Source organism: Ceratotherium simum, chromosome 4, assembly GCF_057802395.1.
Source record: "Ceratotherium simum simum isolate JZ-2026a chromosome 4, ASM5780239v1, whole genome shotgun sequence".
NCBI lineage: Eukaryota > Metazoa > Chordata > Mammalia > Perissodactyla > Rhinocerotidae > Ceratotherium > Ceratotherium simum.
This window is the reverse complement of record NC_141903.1, coordinates 73,316,666-73,337,848: the sequence shown is the minus strand read 5'-3', so window position 1 is coordinate 73,337,848 and position 21,183 is coordinate 73,316,666. Positions and strand designations below refer to the sequence as shown.

The 21,183-nt window shown below is 39.7% G+C and overlaps 1 protein-coding gene across 1 annotated transcript in view; it reads left to right on the top strand.

The window, feature by feature from the left end:
- The window catches only part of RHOBTB3 (Rho related BTB domain containing 3), a 59,461-nt gene that overhangs the window by 13,005 nt on the left and 25,273 nt on the right, over positions 1-21,183 (top strand). Inside the window, exons 4-8 of the mRNA XM_004420358.3 lie at positions 2,306-2,460; positions 5,454-5,565; positions 8,523-8,888; positions 15,767-15,879; positions 18,791-18,911. Coding sequence (XP_004420415.1) covers positions 2,306-2,460; positions 5,454-5,565; positions 8,523-8,888; positions 15,767-15,879; positions 18,791-18,911 — 867 coding nt within the window. The remainder of the gene's footprint in view (positions 1-2,305; positions 2,461-5,453; positions 5,566-8,522; positions 8,889-15,766; positions 15,880-18,790; positions 18,912-21,183) is intronic.

Sequence of the window (21,183 nt, the reverse complement as noted above, 5' to 3'; positions counted from 1 at the left end):
TTTCAGTTGAAACATTACTGACTTGGCTTTATTTTTGTCTAGAAATAAAGTTTAATAAGATGATCTGCCTACCCACCCCATTCCATCAACATAAGGAGAGCTTTGTAGACATAAGAAGGCCTCTGTCTTTAGAAACCAAAGGCACTGTTTATGAAAGCTTTGTAAAGAATGTGAAATGCCAATGTGTTATTTTTCAGGATAGGCTACATTCTGTATGAAAACTCTATTTGCTCCAAACCTAAGATGATCTTAAAAAAAGTAAATGCAAAAACTCAGATTAGAAGTTATGGCACAATTTAGAGAACCCAAGCTTAATTTTTAAATCACATATCTTTGAAATTAATAATTCTTTGCTCAAACTAAATTTTTATCTTAATTTTTGATGTCCTTTTATTTATCAAGTGGAACAAGTAACAGTTTTATTATTGTTTCTCCATCTTTAACACACAAAGAAACTTGGACAAGTCACTTGACTTCTCTGAGCCGCATTTTCCTTCTCTATAAAATGAGGATGTGAATACATGGTTTCTGAGCTCTGAAATGCTTTCAGTGAAGCTAAAATTATCTAAGTCTTGTGTATGTGCACACATGCATAGTTACATGCATAGTACGCATGTGCGCTAAACATCCTTAGTATACACCCTATATGTACGTGTATGTGCTCCATCTATATGTAGTTCATTGGTAGGGAATTTGTTGTGTATGCTGTGGGGAGTTGCCCAAATGCCCTTTCAAGGCCACACTGTACTTACTCCCTCAGTTACTGGGCTTGTTGGCTGCTGCTGATGCACAGCTGAGTCCTTTTCTAGGCGTTACCCTCTGCTGATAGAAGCTGCTTGCCCAAGGTTATGTCTCCTCCACGGAGGCAGCCCTCCTCTAATCACTGGTGGATTTAGGAATACAAAGGCCCAGCTGCCTTTCCCCAAATGGGGAACCACTCTAAAGAGCCATCTAAGCTCCAGAGCCCCTTATAGGATCAGCTGAGATCTCTGTTGCAACTGTATTGCAGTTTGAATTTTCCCTCTGCCCAGGCTCGCTTCCTTCACCCCTGAGTTGTTCCCAAGATCACCCCTCAATAAACCTCCTGCACACTCATCTCCATCTCAGGGTCTGCTTCCTAGGGAAGCCAACCTACAACAACACCCATTTCTGGAAATGGATTTACCCCCTTTTGCCTCAGCTGCCTTTTGAACAATGACATATCTGATGTTGTGGCATGAAACAAAATGAACCTAGCTGATGAATACAGAGTTGAACGTATGTTTTTAGCCTTATTAAGGAGTGTTTTATGGATAGGTTGATCTACCAGCTTCTCAGCCATAGATCTGTACACGATACAGCCGTGGATCTTGGGACAGTTCACATTTTGAGTAAATACTTTTTATTCAGTTTTTTATTTTTTAATCTTGAAGAAAAAGATAAAGAGGGACTAAATTTGATCTGTGCAGTTGAATGCTTTAGAATCTAATAATTGAAATGTCTGGATTAATGAGAATGTACTTTATATGAAATCTACAAAGAGAGTGGGAATTTTGCAGCCTTGAAGATTCAGATAAAATTGAGGATTCTGTTAAAAGTATAAGGTCTGTTCAAACTGGGTGAATATATTTAAGTTTATTACAAAAAAAAAAGAACCAACCTAGTTATTTTCCATGATTTCTATGGGCAGTCAAGTTGTTAAATTTGTATTGATACTCAGAATGTCAAGGTTGTGCAAAAGGAAGCAGGCCTGCCATTATTGGCTCATTGATCTAATTACTATAATAGCCTTGGTAATATCCATTCACCTCTTTTTAAATTCTTCTATTTTCTAAAACACTGTTCATTCTTTTTGCAGTTAAAGCTTGTTTATTTTATTTTTGAGGAGATCAGCCCTGTGCTAACATCTGCCAATCATCCTTTTTTTTTTTTTTTTTTTTTTGCTGAGGAAGACTGGCCCCGGGCTAACATCCGTGCCCATCTTCCTCCACTTTATATGGGGCGGCGCCACAGTATGGCTTGCCAAGTAGTGCGCCGGTGTGCGCCCAGGATCCGAACCAGCGAACCCCGGGCTGCCGCAGCGTAGCGCGTGCACTTAACCGCTTGTGCCACTGGGCCGGCCCCTAAAGCTTGTTTATTTTAGGGACCTTTCTGTTGTCATTGACGCTTTTTGTTCAGCGTCTAGTGGATAGTGGATGTATTAAATGCCCTTGGACTGTGGTTCTGGTATGAGCTCTTAATTTGTTGTTTAATGTTCAGATTGTCTCTGTACATTTTTTTCCTGTTAAATTTCAAAGGTCTTTGTTACCCATATTCATTTTCTCAGAAGAATTACCTTGTACGTGCCCACTGTGTACCTCGGACCGGGGGAGCTGTGTCAACACGACTGAGGGGATCCAGCTTGCTAAGGAACTAGGGGCTACCTACCTGGAGCTGCACAGCCTTGACGACTTCTACATAGGAAAATATTTTGGAGGAGTGGTGAGTGGAAATTCTCGTTACATAAATTAAAGTCATTTTCAGGTTGGCTCTTTAGCTGTTTTCCAGAACGTCAGTTAGAACTTCAGTTTTAAAAGCATGATTTATTTTAACCTTGAGAAATAAAATGAGAGTAAGTAGAAAAAAGGTTTTTTCAGAGTAAAATTATGATTTTGTTTTTCTCTCCAAATGAAACATTTTCTATTGTCTAATGTGATATTTGGTGACACTTTATTGGTCTTTGTTGTACATATCAAAAGCATGTTTATTTACACAAACATGTGATGTCAGTTTTAATAGTAATGTTTATACAGCTCAGTGAGCCGGGCAACCTGAACCAGCGGGGCCTGAAAGTTCTCTGTAATTTCTATTTGCCACCTGAAAAGAATAATTTTTCTTCTCTGTGTGCTTCAGCAAGATTTCATATACTTGTGCACTCGGCGTAGCTCAAAAATATCCGGAGGAACTACTGATACAAATAGCTTCTTGTTGGATATGTGGGGAGCCAGAGTTTGCTTGCTGTGTTGCAGTGGCATTTACTGGCTCCTGTGGGCATTTTCAGGCCCGTCTCAGCACACAGCACTGACCCTACAATATTAGGGCATCATGGACCAGGTCCTTGGAGAATATTGTGGAGACGTATCATTGAAGTATTAACTGACTTAGGAACTACCCTCTAAGAAGTGACTCCTTTTAACAAACAGATCCAGTAAACATCGGTAAGAGATTTAAACCAAAGTAAACCCTACGTTAAACAGAAGCACTTTGGACTTCTCCATCCATTCCCTAGCTCTTCATCAAGGATTCTTTCCAATATGCCAGAGTATTCACTATGTAGATTCCTGTCGAAATGTTGAGGTGTCCACAGATGACTGTAGAAATTTTGTTCATTTGTTGGAGCTAGTAAACTCCAAATAAGAACCAAATATAAATGGTTCTGATTTCTGTCAAATTTGAATGGCTACTATTTACCCAGTAATGTAAGGAAACAATAATACAGCATTAAGGAAGATATACTCACAATATTGATATTATTAATGACGGTGAGAAAATTTTGTCTTATTTATTTATAGTGATAAACAGTGGGTAGAGAGGTAGAGAGGGGTGAAATCTAATTTTCCTGTCAAGCAGGTTTAAAAAAATCTTAATTTGGTCTATGAATCTTGCATTTCCCTGCAATACCTAGGGAGTTGGGGAAAGAAAGGTAGTTCGGTTTCATTTGTTGGAAAGGAAGGGGCTGGTTCTCTTGGGGGCCTTAGGTCTCCCTGTTTCTCATTTTGGGTTCCTGAACCTGAGGTTATCAGAATCACTCTTGCCACCTCCCAACTCCCACTTTCCCTTCTCTCTTTCTCTTCTTTCCCCTCCTTGTTTCTCTTTGTTCCTAACCCCTAGTGTTGTAGTTAGGGTTGGAGGCATGATGAGGATTGAACAGGTGGTGATGTGGTCAAGGTTGGGAGAAGAACATGGTGGTTTCTTTTTTCCTTAACTCAAGACTTGATGAGAATACAGAAATAAGATCCAAATGATCCCTTTTCAGACTCTTGAATAGTAAAGTACAACTGACATCTTGAGAGTAAGAAATGATGGCATTTGCAAGAATGCGGATGGAGATGATAATGTCAGACTCAAAGGAGCATTTAAAATCTTGTGTTTAGAGTCAAGGATGAAGGCCTGGCAAGAGGGGCACGTGCCCACAGGCTTTAAAGAACCCCATCAGGCCCTCCTCTTGCACCCCTCCCCACAGGGCCCGAGTTGATGGAGCCAGGGGGATGTGTCCACCTGGAGCTCGTAGCCCCTTCTCCACCTGCACCATCCAGTATGGGAGCCACCACTAGCCACATGTGGCTGTTTGTATTTATTTTAAAAAATTCACTTCCTCAGGTGTGCTATCCACATTTCAGGTGCTCAATAGCTACGTGTAGCTAGTGGCTACTGTACTGAATAGCACAGATATCACAGAACATTTCCATCAACACAGAACACAAAGTTCTATTGAACAATGCTGTGACCATGCTTCAAAACCCAGGACCCCAGAGCTCTCTGAACAACTGGCCATGAGTCTATTTCCCAGGCCTGTGCAGGCCTCTTTCCTGAGTCCATCCTCCTAAAGGGTGACTGCATTGCTGGTGTGTGCGCCCCGGGGTCTGAGAGGTGGCTGGGGAATGACTGCTTATGAGGAATGGGGGAGGCGAGAGTGAGCGGAGCTTGGACCTGTGAGTGTGGATGTCCACTTGTTTGCACAAAGCTCCTTGAGGCTTGGGATGGAGCAGGGGTGAAGAGAGAGGGGGCAGTCTTGGGGCCCAGGGGTTAAGGGCCAGCTCTCCCTGTGCTGCGTGAAACTCCTAGGAGTCTGAGAATTTAAATCCAAACCTGGCCTACTGGGCTTTTGTGATAATGTATTTGTCAAAGCAGGAGGATAGACTATCTTTCACATTACAGTTTGTTTTCTTGATTTACGACATTTAAATATTTGTGTATGTGGTACGTGAGCCTCCATTCGTACTTTTGCCCCAGGCCTCACAATGTAAGGCACGGGCCTGGAGCTGTGTGTAAGTGCATGTGGTTAAGATTTTTAATTTATAACATGAAGGATGTATTTCAAAGTACTTTATTCAAGAAAAAAATAAAGCACATGTGAACTTCCCTAGCTGATAGGAGCCTCTGTGATGTAGAGCCTGGTCTGTCCCGCCTTGAATTTCCCCATTATTAACTGCCGTGGGTGCCACGAGATGGTTATTGACAGTTGCACAGTTGTACCGCTTGGCTTTCTTGATTATTCAAGAGAATAAACAGTTCCTTCTTGAATGGATGGTTTATGTTTAGACAAGGCACGATCTGTTCCACTTAATACATTTTTTTGAATAAAAAAAATTGTTTAGAAGTGTTTGCTAAAGCATACATGTAGATGGTACTGGCATTAAAAACATTTGGCAAATGTGATTTGGGGTACAAATAATCCTGTCAGAGCTTTAATTAAAATTTGGTTCATGTTTTAGTTGGAGTATTTCATGATTCAAGCCTTAAATCAGAAGACAAGTGAAAAAATGAAGAAAAGGAAAATGAGCAACTCGTTTCATGGAATTAGACCACCCCAGCTTGAACAACCAGGTGCATTTATTAAGCCATGTCTAGACATTCAGTTGATATTTATTATAGATCATTTCACAAGTTTTAGAGCAATTGTTCTCAAATTTGAGTATGTTCAGGACTCACCTGACATTCTTATTCAGTAAGTCTGGGATGGGGCCCAGAATCTGCTTTTTAAATAAGCTTCCCCAGTGATCTGAAGCAAGTGGTACTTGGACCATATTTTGGGGAATACTGTCTTAAAATCTTAAGCCTATGGATTCTTAAAAAAGTAGTATGTGTTGTGGAGAGCTGTTCTAGATTAAGGTCTGATGAGAAATAACAACCAAACAGAGTGCATGAACCTTGATTGGATACTGGTTCAATGAAAACGTCTGAAAGACGTTCTTGGGCCCATTGGGTAAGATTTTAATAGCGGCTAGAAATTAGATAATGTTATGGGATTATTGTTAATTTTCTTACGTATGGTAATGGTGTTATGGTTAGTAGAAGAATATGTGTATTCTTAGGAGATGAATGTGAAAGAGCTGAAGTATCCTGATAATTACAACTTACTCTTAAATGGTGCAGCAGTGTCAGTGTGTGTGTATGTGTGTGTATCTGTCTATCAATAAGCAAAAAATGACAAAATGTTAATTGCAGAAGCTAAGTGAAGGATATATGTGTGCTCATTGTATCATTCTTTCAACTTTTTTGAATGTTTGAAGATGTTCATAATACGAGGTTAGAGGAAAATAAAGTTAAAATAAATAAAATTACGTCAACTGTTATCAGAATTTTTTGCATCATTTTGTGATAGAAATAGTAGAATAGTCCTCTATCCAGATCAATTTGTTATGGATATTGTTTTAAAAAGTAGGTACAGATAAGTTTTTGTTGACTCAATGAATGTAATAAAAATCAGGAAAATATAAATTAGTATGGGAGGTCAATTCCACGTTTAAAAAAAATGCCTATATGGGCCGGCCTGGTGGCGTAGTGGTTAAGTTTGCGCCCTCTGCTTCAGCAGCCCAGGGTTCGCGGATTTGGATCCCTGGTGCAGACCTACACACTGCTCATTAAGCCATGCTGTGGCGGCCATCCCACATACAAAGTAGAGGAAGATGGACACAGATATTAGCTCAGGGACCATCTTCCTCAAGCAAAAAGAGGAAGATTGGCGACAGATGTTAGCTCAGGGCCTTTATTCTTCACTAAAAAAAAAAAAAAAAATGGAGATGTGGTGACCATAAATGATATATACTTAGCTTTGAGTTTCTGGTGTGCAAAGTGAAAGGGGAGACATGGTCTGTTATATAGCAAACACTGGGGCTTTAAATACTTTCTGCATGAGAAGATGAGTGAGGAAGAGCCAAATAAATAATGTAGAGAGATGATTTCTCTGTTCTTATTAATCAAAAAGAGAAACACACCAGTTCCTCAGAGAAGCAAAGCACTTCATGTCATTTGGCACTAAAAGAAATTCCTTGTGGGTCTTCATTTGGGGACAGTAGGTGATAGAGTAGACAGGGCCTTGAAAAGGGTCCTGTCAGCAAATGCAGTCTCAACTCTCACAAGGCTGTTTCTTGTACCCTTCTGTTAGGGGAGCTGTGGTATCGTACTGAACATAACCCAGGAGTCCGGGATGGTACAGGTCTGGGTACACATCCATTCTGGTGCTGACTAGTTCTCAGAACAGATCCTAGGCTCTGGTGCACGTGGCTTTCAGGCTGTTTTCAGCCTTTAGCATTCTGTGAAGGTGCCTCAGGCGATAGAGAGGAGAATGGGTGGGCTAGAGTTCAGGAAGAGCCTAGCCCCCAGAATACCTTATTGTTGTCTGTTTTATAGACTAGAGTTTTGCTTTAGAATAAAGAATTTTTGTTGCTAAAGAAGTTTGAATTCCACTGATTTAGATGATTGCATATTCTTCAAGCAGCCCTTCACAGATAACACTTCCCTCAGCCCAGCTTTGGATAAAAGTTAGACAGCAAACATTTTACAATTAGGGTCTATGATGAAGGTCGAGGGCGTGGTCCACTGTGTGGATATTCTGAGTTGACTGAGGGCTAATCTGTCTTTGTTAGTGATCAAACTAGAGAATGGAAGGTTACATCCTTTTTTGGAAATTAGGGAGCCTCGCTAACACTCTCCCTGAGGTGTGCTGAGGGGAAAAAGCTGGTTCTGGGGAAGCATGTTTTACTAGGAGGAAAACAATATGAGTTTTAGGATCAAAATGGTCAAAATGGTTTCAAACAGTAGAGCCCCAGGCTCTGAGCCCTGGCTTTGAGAGGCTGCAGTTTTAACAAGTTAGCCCTCTACCTCCACTTCCAGTTCGCCGAGGAAAAGGACTTCAGATGTGAGTTGGGTTCTTCAGAACTTATTCAGCAATTTGTTTGAATTTTTTTATCTGGGGAAAGTAAAGAATAATGACTACCAACAGACTAAAGTTCAGTATTTGTAGAAATGTTTTATTTTGAGACACACACAGTGAGAAATGCTATTTTATTGCTCTTTGTGGCATTATTACATTTTTCATTTGAACTATAAAAAGTAAATACAGGGGCCTGCCCGGTGGCGTAGTGGTAAAGTTCACGCACTCTGCTTCAGCGGCCCGGGGTTCTCGAGTTCGGGTCCCTGACATGGACCTGTGCACCGCTCATCAAGCCACGCTGTGGTGGCGTCCCATATATAAACTAGAGGAAGATGGGCACAGGTGTTAGCTCAGGGCTACTCTTCCTCACAAAAAAAAAAAAAAGAAAAAAAATAAATACAGTATTTCTGTGTGTCTGTGTTATCTCTGGGTAATTAGTTTATATATGTTTATAATTAGGTTAAGCTATACAAAATTGCTATTTTTGTAGGTCAAAAATGGCCAAATATGGGCAATTTCATATGGTTCAACCTAGTATTAAAAAATATCATTTTGTCGTGTTTAAGATAAACCTGAAATGATTGCATCTATAGACCTAAAGAGTAGTTTATTTTCTTTTTTGAAACAGAAAAAATGCCTGTCTTAAAGGCTGAAGCATCGCATTATAACTCGGATTTAAATAACTTGCTGTTCTGCTGCCAGTGTGTGGATGTGGTATTTTACAACCCAGATTTAAAGGAAGTTGTAGAAGCCCACAAGATCGTTCTCTGTGCCGTAAGCCACGTTTTCATGCTGCTTTTCAATGTGAAGAGTCCTGCTGACATTCAGGATTCCAGTATCATCCGAACCACCCAGGATCTCTTTGCGATAAACAGAGATACCGCATTTTCAGGTGCTGGCCAGGATTCTCCGGGCAACCCGCCATTACGAGTCATTGTTAAAGACGCCCTCTTCTGTTCTTGTTTATCGGACATTCTGCGCTTCATTTATTCAGGTATCTTGTCAAATGGTTCTGGCACATTCTCTTGAGCTTTTGCAATGAATTATGCCTGTGGTCCTCAGGTGTATTGGTTAGTTTTACATTTATCTTCTTCCTACCATCTGAGGCGAAGATTATGCATGAAATAGTATTTGGTTGATATACAGGAAGTGGACCAAGCTTTCCATCTTCCTTACAAATACTCACCTTGGTTTTAAATCTACTTGTAAAAACAATAGTCTCTTTTCCTACTGAGTAGGTATGCTAGTATTTTACCTTTTTAAAAAAATCCCCAAAATATGAAAATACAGGAATTTATTGTCCAGTTTAACTTTAAAGAAATAATATTTTCCAAGTGTATGAAAATAAGTGTCTACATCTTAAAACCTACCTATTGATTCTGTTTTCTGTTTTGGCTCTTCACTTTTGGAGAGAATTGAGGAGAGAAATTAGCAGGATCATTGCATTTAGGTTAGGAACTGGAAACAGTATTTTAAAGATAGTGTAGGCTGAGATCTGATCAACTTTGGCTATGACTATTTTAGACTCGACCTTTTTTTCTTACTGTGCCCTTTTTAAGATTCAACTTAACGGTTATTTCTCTTCTTGTCCTTTTAAAAACTCAGTAGCAACTGTATTCTAAAGAATAGAAGTCTTATCTAGTCATGTTAGCAAATGAATTGAAGGTGTCACATATAAGGGTCCCATATAAGAATGGAAAAGCATGGATGTAAAATGGTTTGTAAAGTAAGCATCTAAATATAAATTTTCTGAGAACTTCTTTCTCCTTTAATTTTCTTTTCCCACTTGGAATCACGTGCTGATGAAATATTAGGTTAAGGTCACTCCTTCTCCGGAATGTGTCTGGAGAAACGTTTATAATCTGTTTTTAGACTTCAGAATTGGGAACAGATAAGAAGTTTATGAAGGTTTGCAAATAAAGAAAAAAAAAGTATCATTTCATGTAAGTAAGAAAGTTTTGGGTAGCTTCAGTTGAACTGATTAATGTTAAAGATAAGATTTTACTTTTTCATTTGGGTTGTGGTTATATAATTTTATAAGTTAAAATAAAAATTAATGGTTATGAAAAGTACAGTTATAGCATGCAGATTTAAGTGGATTAAAAATGTATATATTGGAATAGAATTTGGTGGTAGGTCTTAAATCAATCATTCGGTGAATATTGGCTTGGAAAAGGCATAAGTAACCACTGCTGCACAGCATTCCAACACGGTGCCTTCAGCATGGCAGGTTCTCTGTGTCAGTTGAGTTGAGTGGACTCCATTAGCTGTGAATCATCATATGAATAAACCAGACTAGTTAAAGACTTCATTTAGTACTATACATTTTTGTGTTTAAACTTAGAATTGCACAGTTCAGAATTTAAGACTAATTTTGAAAGACCAAAATGTTTACATGTTAAAAGAAAAAAATGTCTTAAATGCTATGTTTAGAGAACCATGAAGGAAGTGTTTGGCTTTTCTTTTCAATGATTTTACTGTTGAAATTATGAATTATTCAGCAAGTTTCTCACAATAGCCATTGAGTACTTTCAAAGGCACATGGAACACTTTGAGGTCAGTTATATCCTCTCTAATATGGTAGCAGTAAAATAGCTAGAGGTATCTCCAATGACAGTGCCTGCTTGTCTTTCTCCTAGGGAGTGATTTTTTTATAATTGCAAAATTAATACATGCAGATGGAAAAAAAGAGAAAGAAAAGAAAAAGTTCTCCTTATCCTCCAGCCCCCTTCCCCAGAGTCAGTTACCTCTCATAAGTTATTTGTGTTCATTCTAATGCTATATGAAAGAAATTAATATATTGGGAAATTTGCATTAAGGAAATATAATCTTTGGTAACTGCTGTTTTCCAGGAACCACAGGTAATGTCCCATGGCTGGAGCATAGCGTGGGAGGTGATAGCTCATAGATGAGGCTGGCACGGCTGGTGGGAGCTGTTCCTGCTGTTCTTAGAAGCTGTTCTAGAATTTTAAGCATGATCAGACTGGGCTTTAGAAAGCCCATCTCTGGTGATGGTAGGAGGATGGAATAGAGCAGGCAAGACAGGTATCCAGTCAGGAGTCCCCATTACTCTGGAGATCAGCCTCAGGAAAGCCAATATTCTCACAACAAGTGGTTGGTGTGACAGCTTGTCCATCATCTGGATCAGTGCTTTTCAAACCTTAAAGTGCATACAGGTCAGCTGGGGATCTTGTTAATGTGCAGATTGTGATTCAGTAGGCCTGGAGTGGGGCATGAGATTTTGCAGTTGCAACAGCCTCGCAGGTGATGCTGATGCGCTGGACTACAAGCAGCTGCAACACCTGTTCTGGGAAGAACGGGGTACCAGCCATGGAGGGCATAAGGGCTTGGAATTCAACCTGGAGGCCCAGGAGAGGAATCCAGTTATCAGTCTCAGAGCACAAAGTCAAGGGTCAGCTGCAAGACTGACTGATGCAGAGCTATTTGGAGCTGGGGCTCTTGGTGCCCTGTTGTAGCCCCAGCATGAAGTTGGGTTTGAAAGCAGATGCTTAGTGATTGGGTGGAAACTAAGCGAGCCTGGGAATAGCGATTCGAGGGCAGAGGGGCATAGAGCATAGAGTGGGGAGAAAGTGAGCTTGCTGAGCTACAAGCCCTTGACCGGTTCTGAGCACAGGCTTTCTAATCTGCCACTGAGCTGTTGCATTTCTGCTCTGCTCTCTCCTCGTATGTCACAAGGAGGTGGTGTCAGGTATGAGCAGGGCCACAGGCCATTGACCTGGGGCTACAGGGAGACCCTGATGCTGGTTGAGGAGAAGGGAAAATAAATGCTTCAGCAGGTACCTATTACTTATTCTTTAATTATTTACAGAGTGTAACCTCAGACTCAAGCAAAAGTGACATTATGTTTATGTTTAAAAAGATATTAAAGCTGTATTTGCACAGTACAATTTTGAAAAATGCAGAAAAGAGAAGAAAAATCAACCAGATTCCTACTGTCAAATATCTAAACATTTATTGATGTTTGTTTTTCCCTCTAGTCTTTATGAATAGGTTACTATTTTTTTAAAAATATTTTTTATCAAATCAACCAAAATTTTAAACCTACATTTTTTTTCTCAGAGACTTCAGTCAAGAGGACAGGCTTGTGGGTTTTTTTGGTTTGTTTCTCTTGTTGTTGTTGAACATTTAAAAACTTTTGAACAGCGCACAAGTTTTCAGACCCAGTTATGCAATGGTTTGCTCACAGAAGCCCTGGCCTGCCCTCTGGTTATGTCAGGGAAGACAGGAGCTGTTTGTACTCCCGTCAGCTGGGTTGGTAATACAGAGGTAGAACTCCGTGACATGGCACCCTCAGCAATATTTGCCCTGAGCAAACATGGGCTGAAAAACCCTATTAAACCTATCTCCTGCCTTTTTTTTTTAATGAACCAAATTAGAAAGAATGTCTTAATATTTAGATAGCATACTTTTTTTTTTTAATCTTTAGGCATTTGAAATTTTATATATATTGTGTCACCATGGACATTTAGATCTTATATTTGGGAAGGGCCTGTTTACTAATCTGGCTAACACTTTACACCTGTATATAAAGCTTCAGTTTATTTTCCTATTCAGATTTCTGAGCAAATAGATGTAGTAAAAGTGTCTGTTGTGTGCGTGTTAATTTTCTGTTGGATAACACCTAACACTGCATAATGTATAATTACTTAATGGCTAACACTAAAGGAGAAGGATTAATCTGAAAAGTGAGGCCAGCGGTTTCCTGATCTTCATGGAGTAATCCTTAAATGGCATACAATTGTGACATTCTTACAATACCCGATACAGTCTTTATGCCTGCAAATTCCTGAGTCACACGATCTCAGATGGTTAGGAATTGAAATATTTCTAAGAGCCTCAAGAATTTAGCTTTGAGCTCTTCCTGCCACAGATGGCTCTTAGAATTTCACGTCACTTATTGAAATGCTGCCAGAGTAAATGAATATGTGGACGAGCGTTCATGTTCAGTTTGCATAGTATGCTCCAGCTCTTGGAATTATTCTGTGGCATGCTCTTTTCTGCACTGCATTAAAAACACAGCGTGGTATACCATGCTCTCTAAGAGTCTCAGAAATGCTGGGAGAAGTTAACCAAGGAAAATCTCAGTCAGTTATGTAGACAATTAAGGTCTAGAGATCTGCTGTACAGACAACATCATGCCTATTGTTAACAATACTGTATTGTACACTTAAAACTGTTAAGAGGATAGATTCCATGTTAAATGTTCTTATCACAATAAAAAGAAAAGAAAATCCTAGTCTAAGGATTGTTGCTTTATTAGGACCTAAAAGTGTCAAAGATGATTTGATTAGGGTTTCTAATTCTGAAAACAGCCTGATCATTAGGGTGTCCTTATGAACTAGTCTTACTTTCATTTTCAGTTACTGGATCTTTCTGTGTTTGTTCTCAAACACATCTGTGGCCTGTAGGGATTTCCCTGCTACTAATCCCCTGTGTTAAGATCTGATGCTTGCTTTCTTTCAGATAATCTTCTGAATGGAGATATTGTGTACGGGTTCTTTAGTTACATTATCTGTGCTCTCCTTTAGCAGGCACGAGTGTAGACAATCAAAAATGCCTACACCTACAGTTTGCTGCATCCACTAACCCTGGGCTTTGATGGTGGAGGAAATGTCTGAAGGAAGAGCAGTAGTCATCAGCACTCAGTGCACATTAGAATAACCTGGCAGGCTTTTAAAATTGATGTCTGGGCCCCAGCCCCAGAAATTCTAATTTAATTGGTCTGGGGATGAGACCTCCTCTTGATGGTATTTTATGAAAGGTCTCCAGATAAATGTCATGTGCAACTAGAGTTGAGAATTACTGGCATAGAGTAAATTTTCTTAATCTGGGGTCCCTTGGCTTCTAAGGGGTGCTTCTACTCCTCACATTTTTATACAGACTTTAATGTCTGTGTGTGCATGGGAAATTTTATGGAGAAACGATCTGAAGAATTTATCAGGTTGTGAAAACAATATGCGACCTTGAAGTTAAAAATCATTAGTGCAGGAAGAGGGAAACAAAAAGCATAGACTTGTTCTAGACTGCACACCTTTGGGAATTTGAGGAGGAAGGGGAGCTAACAGTGAAGTCAGAAAAAGAGTCATCACAGGTAGGAAGATGCAGTGGTGCGCTGGAGGCGGCTGGCACCAGCTTGTGAGAGCCGATTGTGTTTCTTTCTTCCAAGTTCTGTGTTCTGCGATGTCGTGTTGGTAGCTTGAGTTTGGCCATGGTGAAAGTATTTACACCACAAAAATAGCAAATGCTCAAATCAGGGCTTGCCACCCCTCACCTTCTTCCTCCCCCTAGGACACTGTAGTACTGAAGGCCAGGTGAGGAGAAGTTTGAAGATATGCAAAAGTGTCAAGTGCTGCAGGGCTCAGCTGTAGTGAGGCCTCGGAGCCGCTGGACTGTCAATGTGACTCTTCAGATTAGCTTTGGATCTCATTGGTACAGGCTGGCTGCAATTGCCTGATCTCACTGGTTCAATAAATGTTTATTATGTGCCCTCCTCACTCCCATATATCCGTGAAGCCATCTGGCAAAGTTCTGGATTCAGGAAGGGAAACATCGGAAGAGATAGATTGCGAGCAGCTAGAAAAGGATCTGGAGTTACCTAGAGAGGTAAAGTGACTTGCTTAAAGTCACACCAGTAATTAATGGCAGAGATAGAACTTGAACCTGGGTCTCCCATCTATGCCCATCCACACTACACCTTTTTGAATTATATTTTTAGGAGTTATAAGCCATGAGATGGATTGGGGCAATCTCTGGAATATCGTGATCAGTTTGGAAACTTATGAGCATTGAGTAACGGGATAGATTCGATGGGGAAAAGGCCACGAGGGAACAGGAGGCTGGACAGGAGGTTGCTGCAGGCCAGGTGAGAGGAGTGCTTGGGGAAAAAGTGCACTTGTGCTGACCGCGGAATAGGAGTTTCATGGAGGAAAAGGAGCTGACAGAGTGTGAGATGGAAGTGAAGTGAGCCTAGGAAGCGATAGCTTGGAAGTGGGTTGGGGTGAAGACAAGGGGAGGGAAAGACCAGGTGGGGTAATTTTGCTCCAATGTCATGGTTGTGTAGCTCATCAGAATATTATCTAGCTCCTTTCTTCAGGTTGGTTCTGTAAAGTTGGCTATGGAGTATCCTAATCTGATCCCAACAGTGCATGAGACCTTCTGAATGCATTCTGTTCCTACGGCTTATTCCTCCACCTGATGGTAGTCACTGCTCTCCATGATTAGTATGATTTAATTCAACCTTAGAAAAGACCACATCTGCCTTCTTACCCAGGGCAAGTAAATAATTTGGGTTTTGGACCACTTCTGATGGTAACTCATATCTCGCCATTGCTGATATCACTAGCTGACCACCTACTATAGAGAGGTAACAGCTGTTCAGGGAGGAAGACTTCAGGTTTTGAGAAATAATTTAGAGGAAGGCAAACTGATTTTTTAAAAATGTGAGAGCTGTTTTGGCGTCAGCCCCGTGGTGTAGTGGTTAAGTGCGCGCACTCCACTGGTGGCGGCCCGGGTTTGGATCCTGGGCGTGCACCGATGCACCACTTGTCAGGCCATGCTGTGGTGGTGTCCCATATAAAGTAGAGGAAGATGGGCACAGATGTTAGCCCAGGGCCAGTCTTCCTCAGCAAAAAGAGGACTATTGGCATGGATGTTAGCTCAGGGCTGATCTTCCTCACAAAAAAAAAAAAAAAAAAAAGTGAGAGCTGTTTAAATGTTTTACTGTAATTATAAGGATATATGTTTGGTAAAGAAAATACTAAAAAAAAGGGAACATTGATATCTAATAGGAGATTTATTTTTCTTACTTCCTGCTTTAACAGAAAAATTCAATATATATTAATTTGTTTACAGGTGCTTTCCAGTGGGAAGAATTGGAAGAAGATGTCAGGAAGAAGTTGAAAGATTCTGGGGATGTTTCAAGTGTAATTGAGAAAGTCAAATGCATTTTAAAAACACCAGGAAAGGTAAATTAATTTATTGTAAGTTAGTTTACTTTGACTTTCTCTGAATTATAACTGATATACTATGATGAATATGACATTGAGTTATGAGAAGAGTCAATAATATATACACTTTTATTGTCTGTTCTTTTTACTATTTAAATATTTTAAACATAAACACGTTATTTCTCACTATCTCTGATTTTAATTCATATAAGAATTAAAATATGTGTGTGTCATGTCTGTAAAATGTTGATTTGTGAATTCTGTCCTCTGAAACATTCCCCTGGGGCTCCGGGAATATGCAGTCCATGTCAAGAATGAAGGGCTCTTGAATGTGTCCGGTTACAGTTAAGCTTGTTGGAAGGGATGCTTTCTTACTCCTCGTAGTTTAAGTTCAGATAGTTTTCAGGAGCAAGGCAGTTTCTCTGTGTGCCTTTCTCAAGAGTTCTGAGAAATGTTTGACCAGGTGCACAGTTAAGGATTCATTTCTCATCTAGTATAAGTTCAAAATGATACATTAGGTTCAAAGGTTATAAAAATACAGACTTTGTATATGGTCATAAACTTGTGCACATTAAAACTCTAGCAACAGATTGTACAGAGTCTGTAAGGGCTTTAAAAGTAAATTTGTTAAATTTTAAGACAACTACACTACACAATTTAGCCAGTGTATTCTTATTTCAGATTCTGTGACAAACAAATTGGCACAGTAGATAAAAAGGTAAGTTGTGTGCAATGCCTAGCAGAATAGAGGTTTATATTAAATGTAAGAAGAAATGACTGTTTCTTTAATTTTTTTATACAGATGACTTTGTCAATTCTACAACCTAAGTGATTAACATTTTAAGTTACTATTTTAAAACTGTACTAGCTCTTTTTGAAGATTCCTGATTATCCTTTAATTGAGAAAATGGTCTTTTTTTTTAACAAAATAACATAGAATTAAGGGGCAAGACATTTCTTTTCTTGTTTTAATAACACATTTCAGCAGATATACAGAAGCTGTCTAGTTTTACAGGTGTATGGCAGAGTGGTAGCTCTTTTGCAATCTAATTCAGCTAAAGAATGCTTTTGTAGAAATGTGCACGTAAACCTACATTCTGTTTTTCAAAAGTTCTTTAGATTAACTCATTTATGGACCAGTGAAAATGTATATCATGTACCACTGTGTTCTCTCCAAACTTCTGCCCTCCCATTTTTTTCCTCAAATTCAAGACATAGGTGACAAGGGAATCTGTTTATACAGATTCATCATCTGTCTATGTATCTATTTATATTCATACCTAATATGCATCTACATAGTATTTATGACATACAAGTTCATAATCTTTGTATAAATGGTTGGGACAGATGTGTTGCCTTTCTTCTAAACCCGAGCCTTTCCTTGGATCTGATTCTGAACACAGTCATTCCTTTGAGTACCAAGAATAAAACAAATTCTTGTTGGGGAAGGGAAGGCTTGGGGCTGTATGACTCCATGATATTGAACTAAATTCCCTCCTTTGCACAGGAAGAGAGAAGAGTTTTTCTGTGCTTTCTTCCTGTGCTTTCCTGGGGTAAGGGTCTCTCTTATTTATTGAGTTAAACACAGGGACGTAACAATGAATTGGGAATCAGGAAACATATATATTTAAATTGTGACTCTGCCACAAATTATCTCTCTGGCTTTGAGCAAGTCTTCTCAGGGCTTTCTACAAAATGAGGGATAACCTGGATGATTTCGGAAGCCCATGCTAGCTCTCAAATTCTGTGATGCTTTTTTGGCTGTTACTCTCCTTTATGTGTGGCAGTCACCTGAATCCTCTCCACCAACTCCTTCAATGGGTGTTACTGAGAATATACTTTATAGGACCAGGATTTGTATGATCCATTTCTGTCTTGCTCATGGGTATCATTCTGGAGTGTGGTTTCTTCCTCCTAGTGAGGAAGGATGAAATTTTTTTCCTTCTCACCAAACATTTTAACTTCCCATCATAGTAGATTAATCCAGAGTAGGGAGTAGGTGCCATTTGTTCCTATTGCTCAAGTCATATGCCTCGTTACTTCTTAGGGATAAAGCTTTCTGAATTCCCTACCTAGTCAAGCAGAGGTCAGAGTCCTGACCCAGGTGAGGTTCTGAGATTCAGCAGTGGAAATGGGTAGAAGGTGAGGGAAGAGGGGCTGGCTGTTGATTTCTGGAGTTGGCACAAAGGAATGTCTGATAGATGACAGAAGGGATAAACAAAGCGACCAGTCCTGAGTGGGGAGCAGAGGAGGGCTGGAGACACCAGGTCAGACAGAGGCACTGTTACTGGAGGCCGCCAGCTCGAGTGAGCAGATGTTAGAGGACAGATAGGTGTGGTCATGGAAGAGGTTCTCTGGACTCCAGATCAGAGGTCCAGGCAGCCTTTCATAGAGTCCAGCAGTCCTAGCTGGGGGTAGGGAAGATACCTAGGATTGTAAGATTGTAGATTAAGTTGGAGATGCACCAATTTATCACTCTGAGGTATTTTAATCTTTATCTAGTAAGCAGTAGGACATGGTGTGATGGGGAAAACATATGTATTTTACTTAATTACAAATTAAAATTTTATGTAGTATGTACTTTCTTAATTAGTGAACAAATGAGCAGGTAGTATGTGTAAACATTTTTTACAAGGCATTCATATGAGATCGGACCCCACAGCTTCTCAGCCCTAGAGTTGAGTTTTCGCTTAGCCAACTCATTCACTGCTCTGAATGCTGCATAGAGCCGCGTTGCTCATTCGCAGGGAGCAGATGTAATTCTTCAGGGTAAGTTCCCATGAAAGCTGCGATCAGAGATGTCACAGAGTAGGTAAGAATTATTTCTTTAAACATGTAGTGCAGTTTTCCAAACTCTCTAACCAGCCCATGTATGTGATCAAAGCATATTGTATAACATTTCCCCTTGTATTTTTGTTTTTCCTTATAGATTAATTGCCTAAGGAATTGCAAAACCTATCAAGCCAGAAAACCTCTGTGGTTTTATAATACTTCCCTCAAGTTTTTCCTTAATAAACCAATGCTTGCTGATGTTGTCTTCGAAATACAAGGTATCTTTCAGTTTTTACAAAGTTCATTATTCATTTTTATTTCTTATTTTCTAACCTAACTTTCTATTTCAGCTTTGAATATTTTAGGTGAAGGAATGACTCTTCTTTATTGTGGGATGTAGGTTAATACTGCCTACATTTCAACAAAATCTTCTGGGGAAGTATTTTATTAAAGTAAGAAAAGAAATTTATATTTTCCTTAGCTTTTTTCCTCCATATAATATGCTTCATTAACTTTTAGGGACCACCAATGGGTGGGTGATTTGTAATATCACCCCATTAAATATTTTTGTTTGTGTATTTCAGATCCTAGGGTTTTGAATTGTCTGAGACCAGCGCCCTTGAAACTATATTGCCTCTAGCTTATTTTTTCAGCTCTCTTCCGTTTTATTGGAGCAAAAGGAACTAACCATGGGTTGAGGGTCATGCCTGGTTTACATCAGGCGTCTGTAGCTATTGCTACGTTTATTCCTGACAGCACTCTGAGAATTATCACCAGAGCAACTGAGAGCTGCTTTTTCTCTCTGTAGGAAAGTACTGCTACTTAATTTTAATAAAGATGAGCTGTTTTAATGCCCATTATTGATTATTCACTTGGATAATTTTGTCACTTCAGTAGGTTAAAAGCATAATCTTAAAATGAGTTGTCAGGCACCTTCAATTACACAAGAATGATAGAGTTGTTTCCGAATGAACTAAGTAGAACTTGAGGTGGGGATTACTAAAAGGAAGATATAATTCTAATTTTATGGTAGAAAGGTATGGCAGCTAACAGTCATTTACTATTTAAAATTTTTCCCCAGAAAGATTCGTTTCCTTTTAACTTTGGCCGCTAGCCAAGACAAACAATGAATCGGAAATTTTCCAAAGTGCCTTCCGATAAGCTGCTGTCAGCACTGTCTGTAATGTGAGTGTGGGACATTGAGAATGGGACAATAAGAGTGACCTTGAAATACATGAAAAATGATTTGGAAAGAGGAAAGCTAACGAGACCAAATTTACTTATAATTTGCGTAGGAGTCATTAACACCTGCTTATAATTTGCATTGATAGCAAACATTGTGTTTGTGTAACCTACTGAAAAGATTTTCAAAAGAGGATGCGCAACACACGAAAATACATATTATATTAAGAGAAAAGGAAAAGCAGTCATGGGCTGGAAGGGCTAGTTGTAAGCCAGTGCTGATGCTGAGCAGCAGCTGCTGTGGTGCTCTTTGTAGCCTCCCCAGCTCAAAAACCAAGGCCTCCCTGGGAGTCGGGAGCAGTGAGAAGCAGGAATGAGTGGAAGCAGTGTCTAGCGACAGCTTCTCTGCCTTCAGCTGGAGGAGAGGCAAGCCTAGCTTCTGAAAAGTGGGGGAGGGGAGCTTCCAGTCTGTAGAAGGCAGCAGAGTTGTCTCCTCCTCCTGAGGGCTGGACCTGTGGTCTGGAGCTTTCTCACTCCAGCCTTGGCTTTGCATTTCAACCCATGTGTGTCCTTGGGCAAGTCACTTCACATGTCTGGCCTTAAGTCTTCTCATTTGACAGATGGAGAAGGTGAACCATATAGATTCTGAAAGGTCCTTTTTAGTGTTAAGCTTGATAAGGTGGTAGTGACAGGGCCTAGAAAGACCTGATTGGGGTCTTGCTTGGATGCATACTTAATATATAGCTTTGGCTGTGTTATCTAACATTTCTGATCCTTCATTTCTTCGCCTGTAAAATGGGGATATTAATTTCTACATGGTAGAGTGGTCACAGGGATTAAGATGGTACATATAAAGGTAGACTCCACTCCCCTTCCCTGCAGTGGCAGCCAACACTGATGGATCACTGCACTTGGCCTACTGAACCCAGGACCGCAGAAAATCCTTCTTTTAAAATGTTCCAGGCCGACATCCACAACTGGCTAGAGTTGACATGGGATATGAAACCTATTTACTGTCCCTGTAATAGATAGTTATATATAATTTTATTTTTTACTACCACCCCCAATTTGTTGAGTTTGTATCTTTTTCCATTTAAATATTTTTTTAAAAAGCTACTATAGCAGTTCTAGAACTTGGTAAACGTTAGACCTGATATAGAAAGATATGAGTTTCCTTTTGACATTTGAATATGTATCTCATAAAAAATACCTTTACAAAATTACGTTCTGTCCCTGTTTTCTTATGTAGTACAACCTCTCTTGAACTAGGCAAGTTTCCTGTTTTCAGAATAAAACCAAAAACAATTCTAAGAATTTCAGTTTTGAAACTTGGCAAGTAGTGTGAAGAAGGTATGACAAATGTAGTAT